This window comes from Phocoena phocoena, chromosome 10 (assembly GCF_963924675.1).
Source record: "Phocoena phocoena chromosome 10, mPhoPho1.1, whole genome shotgun sequence".
Classification (NCBI taxonomy): domain Eukaryota; kingdom Metazoa; phylum Chordata; class Mammalia; order Artiodactyla; family Phocoenidae; genus Phocoena; species Phocoena phocoena.
This window is the reverse complement of record NC_089228.1, coordinates 54,183,259-54,202,048: the sequence shown is the minus strand read 5'-3', so window position 1 is coordinate 54,202,048 and position 18,790 is coordinate 54,183,259. Positions and strand designations below refer to the sequence as shown.

General features: G+C 39.0%; 1 protein-coding gene across 1 annotated transcript in view; it reads right to left on the bottom strand.

Annotated features, from left to right (window-relative positions):
• Nucleotides 1-4,097: 4,097 nt before the first annotated feature.
• GADL1 (glutamate decarboxylase like 1) overlaps nt 4,098-18,790 on the bottom strand; it is a 147,491-nt gene continuing 132,798 nt past the window's right edge. Inside the window, exon 14 of the mRNA XM_065885240.1 lies at nt 4,098-4,271. Coding sequence (XP_065741312.1) covers nt 4,098-4,271 — 174 coding nt within the window. The remainder of the gene's footprint in view (nt 4,272-18,790) is intronic.

Genomic DNA, 18,790 nt, shown 5'->3' with positions numbered 1-18,790 from the left:
CAATTATAAATTCTGGTTTGCTGAACTAGATAATGATGTCATTCGCTGAGACGGAAGCATGGACAAAGGAACTTGTTTGAACAGGGGTGTAGAAAATCCTGAGTCCGTTTTGGGCACGCTGAGTTTGAGTGGGACCTGAGTGGAGTTGTCAAGTAAGCATTTGCCCGTGTCGGCATGGAGCTCACAGAGGTCTAAGAAAGCAATGGCCAAATACTAAGAAAATATTTATTCTCACCTCCACTGGGGTCCCTATTAAAATTTCTCACTATTTCAAATCAAAATGCCCTCTAGGCTATTGCCCTCCAACTTCAATGGCAAAAAGCAGACAAGAAAATTCCTATCCTCTGGTTTGAGAAAGGGGCCATGACAGTAAAATTATTGTCCTCTTAGACCAACCTAGTTCTTGATGTTTCTGTTTGCCAAGTAACTGTGGGATGTCAGACACAGATTGCTAGGATTAGTTCAAGATGACCCTTTTCTCTCTATACAGCTACACTAGCAAAGCGAAGAAGTTTAGAGCCTGGGTTCTGGGGTGAGGTGGATTTAGATTTGACCCTGGGGTCTACCACTCAGTAGTCTGATAATCTTGGAGAATTTTCTTACACTATTTGTGTACCAGGTTCCTTGATTGTAAAATGAAGATAATAAAACTCTCACCTTGATCGAGTTTCGTAAGGTGTGTGTAAGACCATGTAAATGTACTAGCTGGCACAGTCCTTGGCATGTCGTATGGACTCAGTAAATGTTAGCTATTGTCACCATCATCCTTGGTTTTCTGCATTAGAGGAGGCTCAAACTTGTAGAATTTGCCATGAGAAACACCGCACCTGCAGGACTAACAGGTTAAAGAAACAGGAAACCTATATTATCTTTCTCTTTTTGGCTATAGCACTCCACATACTCCCCCTGTCCCAGGGGCATTTACTTTAATGGTCTGGGTGTCCAATGCTTCATTGGTTCAGTCTAATGGCCCCCCGGAAGTTGAGACTCGTAACTGATTTCTTGTATCATATCTGGTTGGCTGACTTACAGCTCACATTTTACAAGACCAAAACCAGGTAAAGCTACTCTTCCTGCAGCCCTCACCCCAGTAATGGCAATTCCTTTCTTATGGTTGCCCAAGCCAAAGGTAAATGAAACTATCCTTCATTTCTCATTTCTTTTTAAATACTCTACTCCATTAGCCAAGATTCCACCTTTCAGTGCCTCTGGGATCAGACCCGTTTTCACCGCTTCCTTCACTACACCTCTAGCATAAACCACCACAGTCTCTTGTTTGCGCTATTGCAATTGCCCCCATTTGATCTCCACCCTTGCCCATGCACGCCCTATTCTCCAAACAGCAATCAGAGTGATCCTCCGAAAATATAAGCTGAATCATGTCAATACCCTGTTCAGATGCTCCAGTGTGTTTCCATCTAAGTCTCCATCTACATGGTCCAGTGTCCTGACTCCCAGATACGTCCCTGATTCCATCACCCTATCCTGACTACCACTCACCCCTATCAGTCCCTCCACTCCAGCCACACTTACCTCCACGTTGGTCCCTGGATGGATCACAAGTGCAGCTCCTCAGCCTTTAGCTTACCAAGCCCTCCTCCTGGTACGCCCTTTCCCCAGATACCCACAGGGCTCTCTCTCCACTTCCTTGACCTCCATGCAGAGGTTCCCCTGTCAGCGAGGGCCTGCCTAACCAACTTCTCTCCGACAGCCAAGTCCACCCTCACAGCTACCATATTCCACCCCTTTACTCTCTGTCTTCAAAATACACATCGCCACCTGACTTGTTACATAGTGACTTGATTGTCAGCCCCAAGGATATAGAAAGCTTCACAGGAGCAGAGATTTTGTCTATTTCAGTCACTGGGTATTCCCTACATCTTAGATAACAGTCTGGAACATAGTAGGCCCATTAGCAATACATTTAAAGGGTGAATGAATTACAATTAACCTTTTATCAAAAAATTTTTCTTGACCATTCAGTCAAGTACCTGATTGGGGGTGGTATATCTGAACATTTTAAGGAGAAAGCAGTGGGATGTTCAAAGTACTGGTAGCAGTCAAGTTTTTTTTGCCACTGAGCAAGGAACTGTCATCTTTCAAAAAAAGGCCCAACAGAAGCTGAGCTCAGGCTATTGAGTCTCCCATGACCTGCCTTGTAGATAAAGAAAGACTGAACAAGAGGCAAATCCATACTTGGCTATTAACTGTTTTTTCCACCTTATTCCAGGTGTTAACTAAAAAACAGACCACTTCCAACCTACTGTCTCAATTATTTAACTAAAATGCCAACAGAGCCCAAATTACTTCTAAAATGTATTGGTACCAATGAACTAATTTACAAAACAAACAGACTCACAGACTTAGAAAACAAACTTAAGGCTAACAAAGGGGAAATGTAGTAGAAGGGATAAGTTAGGAGGTTGAGATTAACATGTACACATTAACATATATAAAATAGATAATCAACAAGGACCTGCTGTATAGCACAGGGAACTCTACTCAACACTGTAATAACCTATATGGGAAAGAATACGAAAAAGAAAAGATATACGTATATGTATGACTGAATCAAGCTGCTGTACACTGACAACAAACACAACATTGTAAATCAACTCTACTCCAATATAAAATAAAAATTAAAAAAAAGATTTTAACACTTAAAAATATAAAAAAAAAATAAAATGACTGTGTTACTTACAAAATAAATAAATAAAATGTATTGGTACAATCCAGTAAAGGGGTTGACAGGAAGAGAAAAGCCAAACACGGTGTGCTCACGTTGCTTTTTATTTCATTAAACCCAAATTATTGCAAACATCAATTTCAGAACATTTTAGGAAGACGTTAAAACAAAAAGGCAACAAGAAATGCAATACACACATACTTTGTTGAACTCTGCACCCACACCTCTGAATTCTGTTTATTTCTTAGTCAAAGAAAATTCTGCTAGAAATCTAGGACCAGGATTAGATAGAATTACAATTATCCATTCCCAGGAGAAATGGAGGAGGTGTCTGCCCTGAAAGACCTCTAATTCTCAGATTCTCTGCCCAATATAAATCACTTAATAGTCTACACTGACATTTCAAAGCTTGCAAAAGGGAGTGTTGTATAACCCTGGACTTCATTCTGGTTCTTTCCTACAAGCAGAGAACAAGATAAAAAAAGGGCCCCTCAAGCATAGAGAGGTACCTAATTAGAGACATATATGCCTAACGTCTACTCCCAATTAATGACACGAAAGATTCTGGGAAGTGAATTAGGACTGTTGCTTTGATTAAAAGGACTACACTACGAAGTGTCTGTCTTTTATCCTTATCTCTAATTTAAATAATTTATAATAGATTATGGCTAATTTTAACTTTTGAGAATAAACATTTAGTCTGCATAAAAGATACTTTTTATAAAGTAACCATCTTATATAGTTTCTCTTTTAAAAAACACTTTTGATATACTTCTGATGACCCTAAACATTTGTGCTACAGATGCCACAGCTGCATTTTCAGAGAACGACTCAGGAACCACTGAAATATTAGATATCCTTTTGCTGGCAACACATAAGAGTGCTTATTCAGTCAATTCAAAGTTGTGCTAAACTACTGGTTCTCAGATTTTACCTTGCCTCAGAATCATGTGGAAGCCTCCTTAAAATTCAGAATACCCAGACCACCCCCCGAGTTTCCGATTCAGTAGGTCTGGCACAGGGCTGAGAACCTGCATTTCTAACATGTTTCCAGGTGCTGCTGGTGTAGGGATCACACTGTAAGAACCACTGCTTTAACCCACTAATTTCGATGTTCTTTCAAGAGAAATGAAAGCTTAGAATCCAGAGCCCACGTAGTACTCACTAAACTCTCTCCCAGGCTCTGCCCCAGGGATGATCTGTGAGAAAATCCTTCATTGCAGCAGTAGCACCCAGGCAGCTAAATAGTCCTTAACACTACTTGCTTAGCATTTTGGTTTTGCTGGGCAAGGATGTGGCATGTTTCCTATTTCTCACCAGAAGGGCTGCAATCTCCTATGTGGCCCCAGATGCCCTGGATCTGTAACCCTCCAGGGCAGGACCTGTGCCTCTGGGGGATCAAAAGCCATAGCTACATGTCCCTACCCAGAAGGTCTATCTCATCCAGGAGGAAATCCATGTCCTCCCGTCTGACTTGAGGGCTGATCAGCACCTGCCGGAAGAAGTTGACCTTCCCCCGGTGGGGCTGGTAGCCCAGCATGAGGCTCCCCTTCTTCATCATCCGCTCCTTAATGGCCGGGGCCACCTGCATGGGAGAGGAGGGAGGCGGTGAAAGACCAGAACACTGAGGCATCATGATTGCATTGTACCCAGTCATTGGCTACTCACAGGGCAGCCACTGGTGTGGATGCCATTCTCACACACACAAAGTTGACATTAATAATAATAACCTGCTGAGAACTTATGGCATATAAGTACTGATTCAAGCGCCTTAGATAGATGAATTCACTTAATCTTCACAATAACTCCACAAGGGAGATATTATTAATATACCCTTTCCAGATGAGGAAACTGAGGTGCAAAGAGATTAGATAAATAGCCTGAGGTCCTGCATTTGGTAAGTGGGAGAGTTGAGATTTAAAAGCAGGCAGTCTCACCCAAGCCCATGCTCAGAAACTTAAATCACGATGCAGTGATGCCACATTAAAATCAAACCAGGTGTTTGTTCTCAGGGGTCACAGTCTCAAAAGTGTCAAGTGTTACGTTCCCAAATTTGTTGGAACTAAAAAATACTCCAGTTCAGGCAATTCGAATAAAGAAGATTAGTCAGAAATGGATAAAAAGCACACAAAATAACAGCCATGCCTTGACAGTCTACCAAAGAAAACACTAAAACAGGTACTATGTGCAGTTATATTTTGCAGACTATCAGTTTATTAGTTTATTAATAGAACATACTGGTTTATTAACAGGAAATATAACCACTGTGTCACTTATTAAGAGGCGTACAGTTGGTAATAAAATTAGTAAGTCCATATTTTAAGGATTTCTGGTGAACATGGGAAGAATGGGCCCTGAGAGTCCAAGTGCACACATTTTTCTAATTTTCCACTTCCATTTTCATTTTAACTCTTTCACAGTTGCTGAGCATATCCTCAGTGAATATGGGCAAAGAGAAGAGAATGAGTGTCTCTCCTCTCCTGTCAGGAAGAGGAGACGTAGCTAGTCCAGAAGGGAGAAACGCATAATTAAATAAAACCAGGCACAACGTGGTATAAGATGCCTTAGATGAGGGGCATAAATCTTGGTTCCTGGGAGCCCTTCTCAGAGTGTGACCACCCCACACCACTCTGGTTTGAAACACTTCTATGATTTGTCAGATACTTCCCTAAACACAAGCCAAAGTACTTCACCCAGCTCTCAACAAAATGATCTATTCCAAGCTTATGGGAGGATCAATGCTTCAGACCTCTGGAGATATATGTTGGACTCAACCACAGCCTTCTTAAGCGATGTCCAAGGGTCATTTTAGCTAAATACTTTTTTCATCATGTGCTCATTTTAGAACTTAAATCTTGTAAAACATGAACTATTACTGTGCTTACAACAGCAAAAACGAAGACTTACTCAGCACAGTCACACTGTCATTCTAGCGAAGGACTGGACGTCTCTCACAGTAAAAGGAACATAGGGCTTCCCTGGTGGCACAGTGGTTGGGAGTCGGCCTGCCGATGCAGGGGACAAGGGTTCATGCCCCGGTCTGGGAAGATCCCACATGCCGCGGAGCAGCTGGGCCTGTGAGCCATGGCCGCTGGGCCTGCGCGTCCGGAGCCTGTGCTCCGCAGCAGGAGAAGCCACAGCAGTGAGAGGCCCGCGTACCGCAAAAAAAAAAAAAAAAAAAAGATGGGGAAATTAAAATGCACATAGATGTGTTTTAAGTTAAAATATTTAAGTTACGTATGCATCACATATTTTTCTAGGATTATTTGCTTTAACTTGATCAATCCTCTCCCCTTAGGTAGGTGGGCTTCTAGCGCATATGTGGGTATGAATGCATGTGTATGTGCATGTGTGTATGCATGCATGTGTATGTATGTGCATTTGTGTGTACATGTGTGTTTGTGTGTTGTGTATGTATGTGCATGTGTGGGTGTATGTGTGTGCACAATCACATGTAATTTAAACTTCTAACCCCCCATTTGTCATTTACTGCTCTTAAAATCCTCCTAGTCACAGGACAATGCAGAACTGTGGGCTGACTTAGGCTCATGACAAAGGTACATTTATTTTTAATTCCAAGAGCGAGTGGGCTCTTGCATGTAACCTGTAGGTGTGAGAGTAGGTATGAGAAGGCATGGCCCACAGTGCCCATGCTAATCAATGCCAGGAAGATCTGGTCCATGTGGGGCAAATGTCTGCCCAGGAGAGTCACAGACTATCAATTTTAAAGCTTACAGCTTGTGGTTCTGTAGGCTTTTTTTAAAACAAAAATTCCCTTCGTATTTATCTCCATCTTCCTCTAGGTAGTAACCAGGGTTTAATCCGCTCTGGCTTATAGCAAATTTTAAATTTAAAACAGGCATGTTCTTGGCTCAAACCTAATTTGCATTATCTATTCCTATTTATTTTTCCTCTATTTTTCTTTCCCAAATGATAATTTATGCCTTACCTTTGGAGAGCAGAATTTTGATTCCAGCTCCTAATGTGGCTCACAGGAGGCGCTTATCAAAATGAATGTCAGGTTTGCATTTCTTGTTAGCAAACCAAAAACATCTCCTAATGTGAGCAAGAAAGATAAAACTAAGAGGCACTCAGATGTGTTAATATAAAGATATTTTTGATCTTTAAATTCTTGCTCTTTATAAGGCATAAAAATTTGCTTCCATGGGCAGAACACCTGGCATCAGAACCAAACTTCTAAGCTAAATTTTGTCACTGACTTTAGAAAATTATAAAGAAATGACTAAACATCTGTGTGTTTCAGAGAACTAGCTAAGTAAGGGTTTGGCAGTACAACACACATCTTATTTTCGTACCCATGAATATAAGCTTAATTCCTAGAGGTAATTAATTACTCCTGGCCAAGAGGGGAAAACCTCCTTTGTTTAAATACTCCATGGGGAAAGCAAGCTGTAAGCAACACCAACATCATTCATTAAATCTGCCACAAATTATAACTGTAGTAGTAGCGGTTGTTGTTATTGTTAATATTTTACCAACTCTTTAACATTTGCAATGTGCTTTTCATGTCTCTGAATCTCATAAACCCAAATTAAAGCTTATTTGAAAAGAATCCACATTTTTGCAATTTAGGGACCAGAATGTTCTCGTGACTAGCCAGCTTGTCACCTTTGCACATTAAAAAAAAAACAAAAAAAAACCCACTTCCTATTTATAAAGCTTCAGGCATAATCCAATTCTTGGCAACTAGGATATTCTCTTTTGCTGATCACAGCAGAGAAACAGTCCTAATCCGACAAGATGGAATACTCACAAGGGAAAGAAAATATGTGCAAACCAAATGTAAATATCTGAATATCGCCCCTAAAGGGAGCACGCAAGGAGGAAAGCAATTTAGCAGGAGTGAGATTGCTTTCCAGCTCTCAATTATTTTACTGCTGGTTTTTCCCCCAAATTGTATATCAAATTCTTTTCTCCTGCCTCAGTGCTCTGGTCCCTGCATCTTAAGTGGAGGAAGATCCTGACATTTCTATTTGGTTGCACAGGAACTTAATCGACACATTTCTGTAGGGTTGCTGTTTCCCCCCTTAAATTATGTTTCAGCAATGATTTAGCCATTTAAACAGAATGTTGTTGCCACACCCCTGCTGCATAAATAGCATTTGGTATTTAAAAGTTGCTTAAACCCAAGGAAAAGAAAAAAACAACTCTCTCATTCTGGCCAAGTACAGTAATTTGTTAACAGATAACTGACCAGGTGTCACCAGAGCCTTTTATTAAAATAAAATCGTCATGTCTGTAAAATGACATTTCTTCTTAAAAATGTGTAACTTATTTAATGTTAAACAACATATTTTTTTTCAATATACAAAGTGTTTCTCAAACTCTCTGTGTTTATTTTTTCCAGTCCATTACATACTTTTGTGAAATACAGTAAAAGTGAATAACTAAATGAAAATTAATTACTAAATTAAAATGAAATAAAAAAGACATAAAAACAAGGTCCTACTGTATGGCACAGGAACTATATTCAATATCCTGTGATAAACCATAATGGAAAAGAATATATGTGTGTGTGTGTGTGTGTGTATAACTAAGTCACTTTGCTATATAGCAGAAATTTAAAAAACACTGTAAATCAACTATACTTCAATAAAATTAATTAAAAAAATTTTTAAAAAGAAAGTAAGAAGGTAAAAGGAAGACGTAATAAGTACAAGCTAAATTAGTGGGGTTTTTTTTTAATCAACAGTAAACTTGCTGTTGTTATAAAAGCTTCTGAACAGTAACTCTGGGTTCCCATGTTTTTCTTATGGCAGACACCCAGTTCATGGATCTGCAGGGTGCTGGAGACCACATTTTGAGGATTGCTGCTCTGTTTTAACTCCCTTGTCTCCTTGGGGGTGTATATAATTTTAGTTATGAATGTTGGTGTTATTTTTCATACTTACTTCTGCATATTGGCATAATCTCCATACCATTTTGAATCGTGTTTTTGTTTTTCACTAAACCACTGTGCCATAGTTTACCTAAACATGTCCCACTTGTTAAGTCTTGGAACTGCTTCCAATGGCACTTCAGTGAAACCATGAACCCAATCATGAAAACTCTAAATCACTTCTTCTAAGTCTAGTTCAGAGATGATAAATGTCTCAAAATCTCCTAGACATTAGGATCTTTATACAACTTTTCCCATCAGATGCTCTAAGGGTGAAATAGTCACATTTTCACCTGCAAAATATGGGGCAGCACAACCCCCAGCATGACTGAGAAGATAAGCCCATAATTAAAGGAAGTGATCCTTTTAAGTAAATATGAGGGGCAAAGACTACATACACTTCTACTGGGACTCTAGATAGCAGAATCATTCAGAGCTTCTAATAAACCCAGCAAGATTTGTGTTTTGCTAAATTCTCCCCTAAATTGATGTTCTTCAAACTCCAGATTTTAGAGCTGTTTTCTCAATTTCAATTTAATTAAATCTTCATTCTGTAATCTCTAAGGAAGCAAAGATTTTTTAAGGAGTAGGAGGCTAAACTCATAATAATTAGCACATCTTGTAGGGAGAGCATGGAGTGGGCAGGCAGACTAATAAACTGAAGAATAAATTAGAGTTTTATTGTAATTAATAAAACTTTTTCTAAGATTATTTTGCCTAAAGGAAAGTTAGTTGTATCAAATGCAGAAAATTATCTACAATATTTTTTCTCTCTATAAAAGTCACTTGAAAGAGTTTTTAATTTCCTTATATTTACACTAAACTTCATACATCTTTGGCACCTTTTGTATTTCCCAGAACAGAGTTTATAGCCATACCAAAGCTACTCATTGCAATACATGGTTAAGCAAATAAACACTGAGAAAGCAATATAGTGGGGGCTGATTCAGCTGCTATGTTGAATGTTATTTGCTCTAGCTCTAGTTTGGTAAGCTTTTTTTTTCTGTAAAATGCCAGACAGTAAATATTTTAGGCTTTGTAAGTCATACAAGCTCTGCTGCAAATACTCAACTATGCCACTGTAGCATGAAAGCAGCCCTAGACAATATATAAACAAATGAGCATGGCTATTCAGGGACTTTATTTAGGAACAATGAAATTTAATATTCAATATCATATGATTTTCACATGTCACAAAATATTAACTGCTTTTCATTATTTTTCAACCTCTTAAAAATATTAAGCCCATTTGTAGCTCCTAGGCTGTACATAAATAGGTGATAAGCTAGATTTGGCTTTGGACATAATGTACTACTCCCTGGTCAAAATGGAAAAAAATACATTACGATATATAAAATCTACCCCTTAGAAGGAAAAAGTGCATGAATATTAGGTTCACTGGGCTTCTTTCAGAAACTCTGAATTGGGCCAGGAAATGAAAAAGTTCTTCCTGTCTCTTCTTCTCCAGCAGAGCATGAAACCAGAGCCACAGATGGGTGGGCAGGGTTGCCACAGTGGATTTCTTCCAGAACAATTATTCTTGAACCATCACAACAAGTAGCTTGTTTTATATTGTCTTCCCAAATAATCTGGGTTCCAAATAAGCCCCATGTTCCATGTAAACTTGAGGTGGGTTCTTCTGAGTAGGATATTAAAATCTAGCTCATGAAAAGAGTTGGCAGGAAATGTCCACACTTGGTACCTGGCACCCAACACAAGACTCTTTCTGAGACTTATAACAAGGTATGTAACTCCTTTCCCCATTTAAGTCATTTTTTTTTTTGTATAGTTTGGGGACATCTCAGATTTGCTGAGCCCAGATAGAGATGCAATGCTGATCAAGGTGAGGGCCAGAATTCAGGGCATGAAGAGCAGCAACGGCCAGGATTTAAATGGAAGAATTCCAGTCCAAGAGAAGAATTAGCAAGACTAAACCAGTCAGAGAACTTAAGTGGGCTTTCCAGGGGCCTTCCTTCTTCTGAGAAAAGTGCAGACCAGCACAGTGACAATCTAGGAAGCAAACGGGGCTTTCCCAGTGCATATAAGCTGAAGGCCAATCAATCATCGGAGAAAAGCTACCCTGGAAAGATTCCCCAGGCATTCCTGGATGCCCAATTTTGCAGTTATAGAAAATAAGATGTGAGAAAGCCTGTAAATCCTTTATTTGTTCATTACTTTCCCTGGTATTTATCTCCATAACTAAAGCATCATGATGGTCCTTGCATGAGCCAGTGAATGGAAGGTCATCATAACACTGATACTGGATCACAGTCTAAACACAGATTTTCATCTCTTATTTTCCTTTTGGCTTCAATTAAAAAAAGATATACTCTCCAGTGGATAAGTGCATTCCATCAATTTCTGATCATGAAAAGAGCTCAAACATATAAGAACTTCCCAAAACTTAAATGAACATTTTTATCTTGATTTCTTCTAACTGTACATAAGAACCAGATAACTTGATTTCTTCTGACTGTACATAAGAACTGACTTTTCTAAATTTTAAAATTTGTATGGAAACACAGAAGACCCCAAATAGCCAAAGCAATCCTGAGAAAGAAAAACAGAGTTGAGCTGGGGGAATCAGGCTCCCTGACTTCAGACTATACTACAAAGCTACATTAATCAAAACAGCATGGTAGTAGTGCAAAAACAGAAATATAGCTCAATGGACAGGATAGAAAGACCAGAAATAAACCCACAGACCTATGATCAATTAATTTATGACAAAAAAGGCAAGAATACACAATGGAGAAAAACAGTCTCTTCAATAAGTGGTACTGGGAAAACTGGACAGCTACATGTAAAATAATGAAATTAGAACATTCTCTAACACAATACACAAAAATAAACTCAAAATGGATCAAAGACCTAAATGTAAGGCTGGACATTATAAAACTCTTAGAGGAAAACATAGGCAGAACACTCTTTGACATAAATCACAACAATATCTTTTTTGATCCACCTCCTAGAGTAATGAAAATAAAAACAAACTAATGGGACCTAATTAAACTTAAAAACTTTTGCACAGCAAAGGAAACCATAAACCATGAGAAGAGACATCCTACAGAATGGAAGAAAATATTTTCAAATGAAGCGACCTACAAGGGATTAATTTCCAAAATATAAAAACACCTCATGCAGTTCCATGTCAAGAAAACAAACCACCCAATCAAAAAATGGTCAGAAGATCTAAATAGACATTTCTCCAAAGAAGACATACAGATGTCCAAAAAAGCATATGAAAAGATGCTCAACATCAATAATTATCAGAGAAATGCAAATCAAAACTACAATGAGGTATCACCTCACACTAGTCAGAATGGCCATCATCAAAAGTCTACTAACAATAAATGCTGGAGAGGTTGTGGAGAAAAAGAGAACCCTCCTACACTGTTGGTGAGAGTGTAAATTGGTACAACCACTATGGAGAACAGTAATCCCACTCCTGGGCATTTATCTGGAGAAAATTCCAATTCAAAAAGATACATGCATCCCTATGTTCATAACAGCACTACTTACAATAGTCAAAACATGGAAGCAACCTAAATGACCATCAGCAGAGGAATGGATAAAGAAGATGTGGTACATATATACAATGGAATATGACTCAGCCAAAAAAAGAATGAAATAGTGCCACTTGTAGCAACATGGATGGACCCAGATATTATCTTACTAACTGAAGTCAGACAGAGAAAGGCAAATATCATATGATATCACTTCCATGCAGAATCTAAAAAAAAATGATACAAATGAACTTATTTACAAAACAGAAACAGACTCACAAATATCAAAAACAAACTTATGGTTACCAAAGGGGAAACAAATTTATGGAGGGGAGGGATAAATTAGGAGCTTGGGATTAACATACACACACTACTATATATAAAATAGATAACCAACTGTAACTATTACTGTAGAACTCTACTCAATATTCTGTAATAACCTACATGGGTAAAGAATCTGAAAAAGAATATATATGTGTGTGTGTGGGGGGTGTGTGTGTGTGTGTGTGTGTATACATATATTTGTATGTATAACTGAATCAATTTGCTGTACACCTGAAAACACAACATTGTAAATCAACTATACTCCAATAAAATTTTTTAAAGAAAGATATTTTCATTTTCACAGGTTTAACGTATTTCTGCTGTTTGGATATATGTGAAATTATAAATTAAGGAAAAATGAACACTATTATAACAATGAAACTTCCCATCAAAGAAAAAAAAGAATTGGCTTTTCCTTTACACATGCAATTCAGAACATATAGAAATGGGTTTTGAATTCAGCTAAATATATATCCTCCCATTTGTAACCTCTGTGTTACACAGGGAGGTTGTTGCTAAATGAACAGCTATTGAAAGAAAACATTTCCTTATGGTCTAAACATGATATAGTCCAAAGGAGAAAGTGATTTTTTAGTCTTAAAAAAAGTTCTTTGTGGTAATGGTTAGCTTTACATCCTTAAAATGTAGTAAATGGAATCTCTCACCCGATACTAAAGAAACAGTTGCTACCTCACAATACAGAAACAGTTCCCTTGTATTTCCAAACACTTTAGAGTAATTTGCCCCAAACATGACATTCTATATAGAATAGGCATTTGCCCTCCTAACACAGTTTGCTTTTGTCTAAAATTGTTCTGAGCTCACAGCCCTAAACAGCAGAAATTTTGCTTATGGCTGATCACACAGGCAGTTTCCATCCCCATGAAGGAAGAAACCAGTATCTGCCAGAACAACATTAAAGCACTTCCACATTTCTAAGAGCATTTCTGACTCAAAGAAGGGAAACTGTGATACTGTAGTGTGGATACATGACCATTGGACTATAAACTCTGTTCAAAGCTAGGTCTTCACCTTATTTTTCTTTATATCCCTCAGAACCTAATGTAAAGCCTTGCCAGGAGATAATGTTATGCACTTGTCAAAACTCACAGAACTGTGCACCTTGAAGGGTAAACTTTACGTGTGTGTAAATTAAGAAATGAATAAATTAATTAACTTAAAAACAACAGAGATTCTGAGAGGGCCATGTAGATCATGAGAGGGCCATGTGAGATCATGCAAGTATCTTCAGCTCCTAGTGCCCCAGTTTCCTTATCTCTAGGCAAGAGATAATAATAATAGTACAGATCTCTTCCTAAGATTGATAAAATATGGAATGTGATATTGTGGGTGAAGTGTGTAATGCTGTGAACAGACAGTCCATGATGGAGATTAATATTCTTACTCAAGAAGAATCTAGAAATACAAATCAAAACTACAATGAGGTACCACCTCACACCAGTCAGAATGGCCATCATCAAAAAGTCTACAAATAACAAATGCTGGAGACGGTGTGGAGAAAAGGGAACCCTCCTACACAGTTGGTGGGAATGTAAATTGGTACAGTCATTATGGAGAACAGTATGGAGGTTCCTTAAAAAACGAAAAATAGAGCTACCATTTGATCCAGCAATCCTACTACTGGCCATATATCCAGATAAAACTGTAATTCAAAAAGATACATGCACCCCTATGTTCATAGCAGCACTATTCACAATAGCAAGGACATGGAAGCAACCTAAGTGGCCACCGACAGATGAATGGATAAAGAAGATGTGGTACATATATACAATGGAATACTACTCAGCCATAAAAAAAGAACAAAATAATGCCATTTGCAGCAACAATGGATGCAATTAGATATTATCATAATAAGTGAAGTAAGTCAGACAAAGACAAATATCATATGATATCACTTATATGTAGAATCTAAAATATGACACAAATGAACCTATATATGAAACAGAAACAGAATCACAGACATGGAGAACAGACTGGTCATTGCCAGTGGGGAGAGGGTTGGAGGAGGGATGGAGTGGGAGGTTAGGGTTAGCAGATATAAGCTTTTATGATAAACCATAATGGAAAAGAATATATAAAAAAATAATGTGTATATATATATATGTATACATATGTATAACTGAATCACTTTGCTGTACAGCATAAATTAACACAGCATTGTAAATCAGCTATACTTCAATAAAAAATATTAAAACTGAAAAAAAAGAAGAGTCTAGAGAACAAAATCTGGAAAGGAAATGGAGCATGAATTGCAATGTTTCCTTCTAGTTCTACCACTCATTGCATGTCCTTTAGCAAATCACTTGAGTTCTCTGTATGTCTGAAAATGAGAAGGGTCATGTTGACCACTCTTAGATGCAAAGGATAAAGGTATTTTGGACATGGTGGAACTTGAAGCTTTTCTTCATGGTGGGCGGTGGAGAGTAATGGAAACTGTATGGTCTGAGGTTTTTTGGGGGCTTTGCAGCACATAAGATCAAATATAGTGGGGCTTCCCTGGTGGCGCAGTGGTTAGGAATCCGCCTGCTAATGCAGGGGACACGGGTTCAATCCCTGGGCCAGAAAGATCCCACATGTCGCAAAGCAACTAAGCCCGTGCACCACAACTACTGAGCCTGAGCTCTACAGCCCGCTAGCCACAACTACTGAAGCCCATGTGCCACAACTACCGAAGCCCATGTGCCTAGAGCCCGTGCTCCGCAACAAGAGAAGCCATGGCAATGAGAAGCCTGCGCACCGCAATTAAGAGTAGCCCCCACTCGCCGCAACTAGAGAAAGCTTGTGCGCGGCAGTGAAGACCCAATGCAGCCAAAAATAAATAAATAAATACATATATTAAAAAAAAAGATCATATATACTGTAATAGGGAAAAACAAATCTGACTTTATATTAGTTCTGTTCCTTTTGCTTTAACCTTTGTGCTCCGTTGCCTGTGCTTAGTAATGCTGGCTCTGCACCTTTTGTAAAAGAATGTTGCATATAGCCTGAAATATACAGGATAGCCCATTCTCAAGTCTCTGACCTTTAAGAGTCCATTCATATAAAGGTAAAAAGTTGCAGAACAGAGAATAACATGTGTTTTGTTGGAGGTTTACAGGAGCATCATGACCTATGTGGACAGTTGCAAGAATGAAGGATTCTGGCACCAAGAAGTTTGCAACTAACTCCCTCCTCCCTCTAGTTTGCCTTTAAAAGTGCTTTGCTGAAACCCTTTGGGGAGTTTGGGGTTTTTTCGGCACGACCCACCCATCGCCTAGCATGGCCCTGCAATAAACCTTTGCTCTGCTCCAAACTCCGCCGTTTTGGTTGTTTGGCCTCACTGTGTGTTGGGCACAGAAACTTGCATTCAGTAACAATATCACCGTACTTATTAAATAGAATTCACACATAATTATAGAAGATTTCAGTTGAGCTGTGATTGACTAAGTTAACATAAGGTTCATTATCTGTGATTTTGCAGTTTTTCTTTTGTATTTTGGAGCCATCTTTCAAAGTTAGCTAGTATTTTTATATGCCCCAATTCAATTCTTATACCCCACCCCATGCTTATTTTGCCTGATGACTAAATAAACTAGCTCTATGCACATATGAGTGGCCAAATATCCACTGTCCTCAGGACAGACTCAACTTATACCTGTAATTATCACAGCACTCCTTTTCACTGTTATAAGTGTCCCAATTTAAAGGCTAAGTTATATGGTTTAGACTAACCATAAATGGACCAAGACACTAGTTTACTGACTAGGGACCCAATTCCTGAAATTCTGTGACTCTGGACAAGAACTTTGGACTTAGGACTATGACTCCTGTGGGACTCATAGTCCTCTCTTATGAAAAACTGATAATCCCTTGTAGGACTGTCATGTGGACTAAATGAAATAATATAGATAAAAACACCAAGCATAGGGGCTTCCCTGGTGGCACAGTGGTTAAGAATCTGCCTGCCAGTGCAGGGGACACGGGTTTGAGCCCTGGTCCGGGAAGATCCCACACGCTGCCAAGAAAGTAAGCCTGCAAGTTGTGGCTCTAGAGCCCACGAGCCACAACTATTGAGCCCGCATGCCACGAGTACTGAAGCCTGCGTGCCTAGAGCCCATGCTCTGCAACAAGAGAAGCCACCGCAATGAGAAGTCCGCACACTGCAATGAGAGTAGCCCCTGCTTGCCGCAACTAGAGAAAGCCCACACGCAGCTACGAAGACCCAATGCAGCCAAAAATAACTAAATAAAATAAATAAATTTATTAAAAAAAAACAAGCATAGAGTTGGCATCTGCTAGGCACTCAATAATATGAACTAGTATTATTAATTTCTTAAAATGAATTGGCTTTTAATCAACTTACATTCACACCTGGTCTTTTATTACTCTATTTCATTATCTCTTGAGACACAAGCATTTGAAAGTGTTGTGAAAACATGACTTGTAATTTATTCTTTCTCCCCAAAGCACCTAAACTGTATTAAATAATTCTGAGAGGTTGTGAGTTAGCAGTTTTAGAAATTAAATCTTACACCTCATGTATGCTGCTTCTATATTAATCTTCTATTTATGTTCTAGGTTTTTTCCAAATCAGACAAAAATTAACAAAGCAAACTTTTTCTTTCTTTAAAAAGTAAAACAGTTGTTGATTATCTTGGCCATTTGATGGTGGGGAGAGAAGTTTCCATTGAAATGTACTGTGGGCAGGGATGAGTTTCTATTGTATTCTAGAAATTTCTATGTGCTGTGTAATTTTGCAGCATACAGAAATATTTTCTAAGTAATGAAGTTACTTCTTCTTTGGACATGTGAAAAGTTCACATATAATGAAAAGGTCATTTATCCCCATATTCGAGAGCTTGTATCCAAAACTTTAGTCTCTGTGTTGTCCTGTCACGTACATTTTTATCAAAGGGGGATCAAAGAGCTGTATTAGGTGCTTCCCAAGTGTGCCTGACAATACACGGCACCTGGATCCAGACCCCAATCCACAGAAGCTGAATCTGAACTTCGACGGGACAGGCCATTGGTCTGTATGTTTACTGACCAGGCACTCAAGTTCTTGCTATCATGATGCAAGTTTGGGAACCTGGACAATGGCAGTCCTTTAACTAGGACGTTGGAGACATATGGTGCAGTAGGAGGTGAGAGGTGCTGGACAGGAAAAAACAATTTTGAGAGAGGAAGGAGGTGAGATTGGGAATCTCCCCTTCCTGAATTGCTTATGTTGATTTCATAATAAACGAGTGACCTTCAAAGAAGCTGTTAGCCAACTTTTCTGTTAATCATAAAACATGAAAAAGTATTTAAAACACTTAATTACGGCCCAGGAAACAATGAAACTCTTTATACTGAATGCTTAAAGAATCAATTTTCCTCTCTCCATATATCTCCTGCCATTCCTTACCTGCTCAATTCTTCTCCTACTCCTTTGCCCTCACTCTTTTCCCCTGACGTCTCCCCTCTACAATTTAGAGGTGAGCTGCACTGGTGTGCCTCCCAAGCTTACATTATGTAAAATCGGTGGTCCAGAGCCCATGATCATTTGCGTCTAAGAGATCATTTCAGCTTGGCAGACATGGAGAAACAGGCCACACTCGGGGCATACCTTTTTTCAAATATGGATTTTTACCCTTATTTTCCTCTGGAGTATATCTCAAAATCAGCACAACATTAAAAAGCGCTCCACTTTAAAAGCACTGCCCTGTCTATAACCTCCCAATACAGATGAGCAAAGCCACAGAAACAAAGAGGTCAGACCTCCAGGAAGAATGAAAAACACAGCTTCACATGCGGTGTTTGTAACGTAGAAATGACAATGACGGCAATTCCAGTAAACCTAATGTCAGTCATACATTCAAGGCAGCCAGAATGAACAGTCATAAAAGGAAACCAAACTGAACTGAAAGCTTTAGCTGGAGAATGGACACAATAAATGTTCTACACACTATAAAGTAAAACCTTAATACTCAGTGGTGTCACATGAGCTCACAGCTCCTCAGTAACTGTTGTGGGCCAACCCCCAAATGTTAGCCCATGCTGCGAGATCCCTATATTGTTCCTTAAAATGGCAAGTTATTCGGTAATGCTCAGCCAAGGCTGGCACCACCTCTCGGGGGCATTTGGAAAGGAGTCCAGGCATTTTGGGTTATTGCAATGACAGCTGCGTGTTTCTTGCACTTGATGTGTGAGGTCAAGAGTGACAAATGCTTCACGATGGTTAGACACAACTTGCCCAAGGAAGAATGATGTAGCCCCAAATGCCAGTGATGCCCCTGCTGAGAAATGCTGATCAGGAGCCCTGTGGGCTCCAGGAACACCTTCTCCACTTTGTCTTGACACCTCTGGGTCCTTTCAGTTTCTCCCACAAGTTAC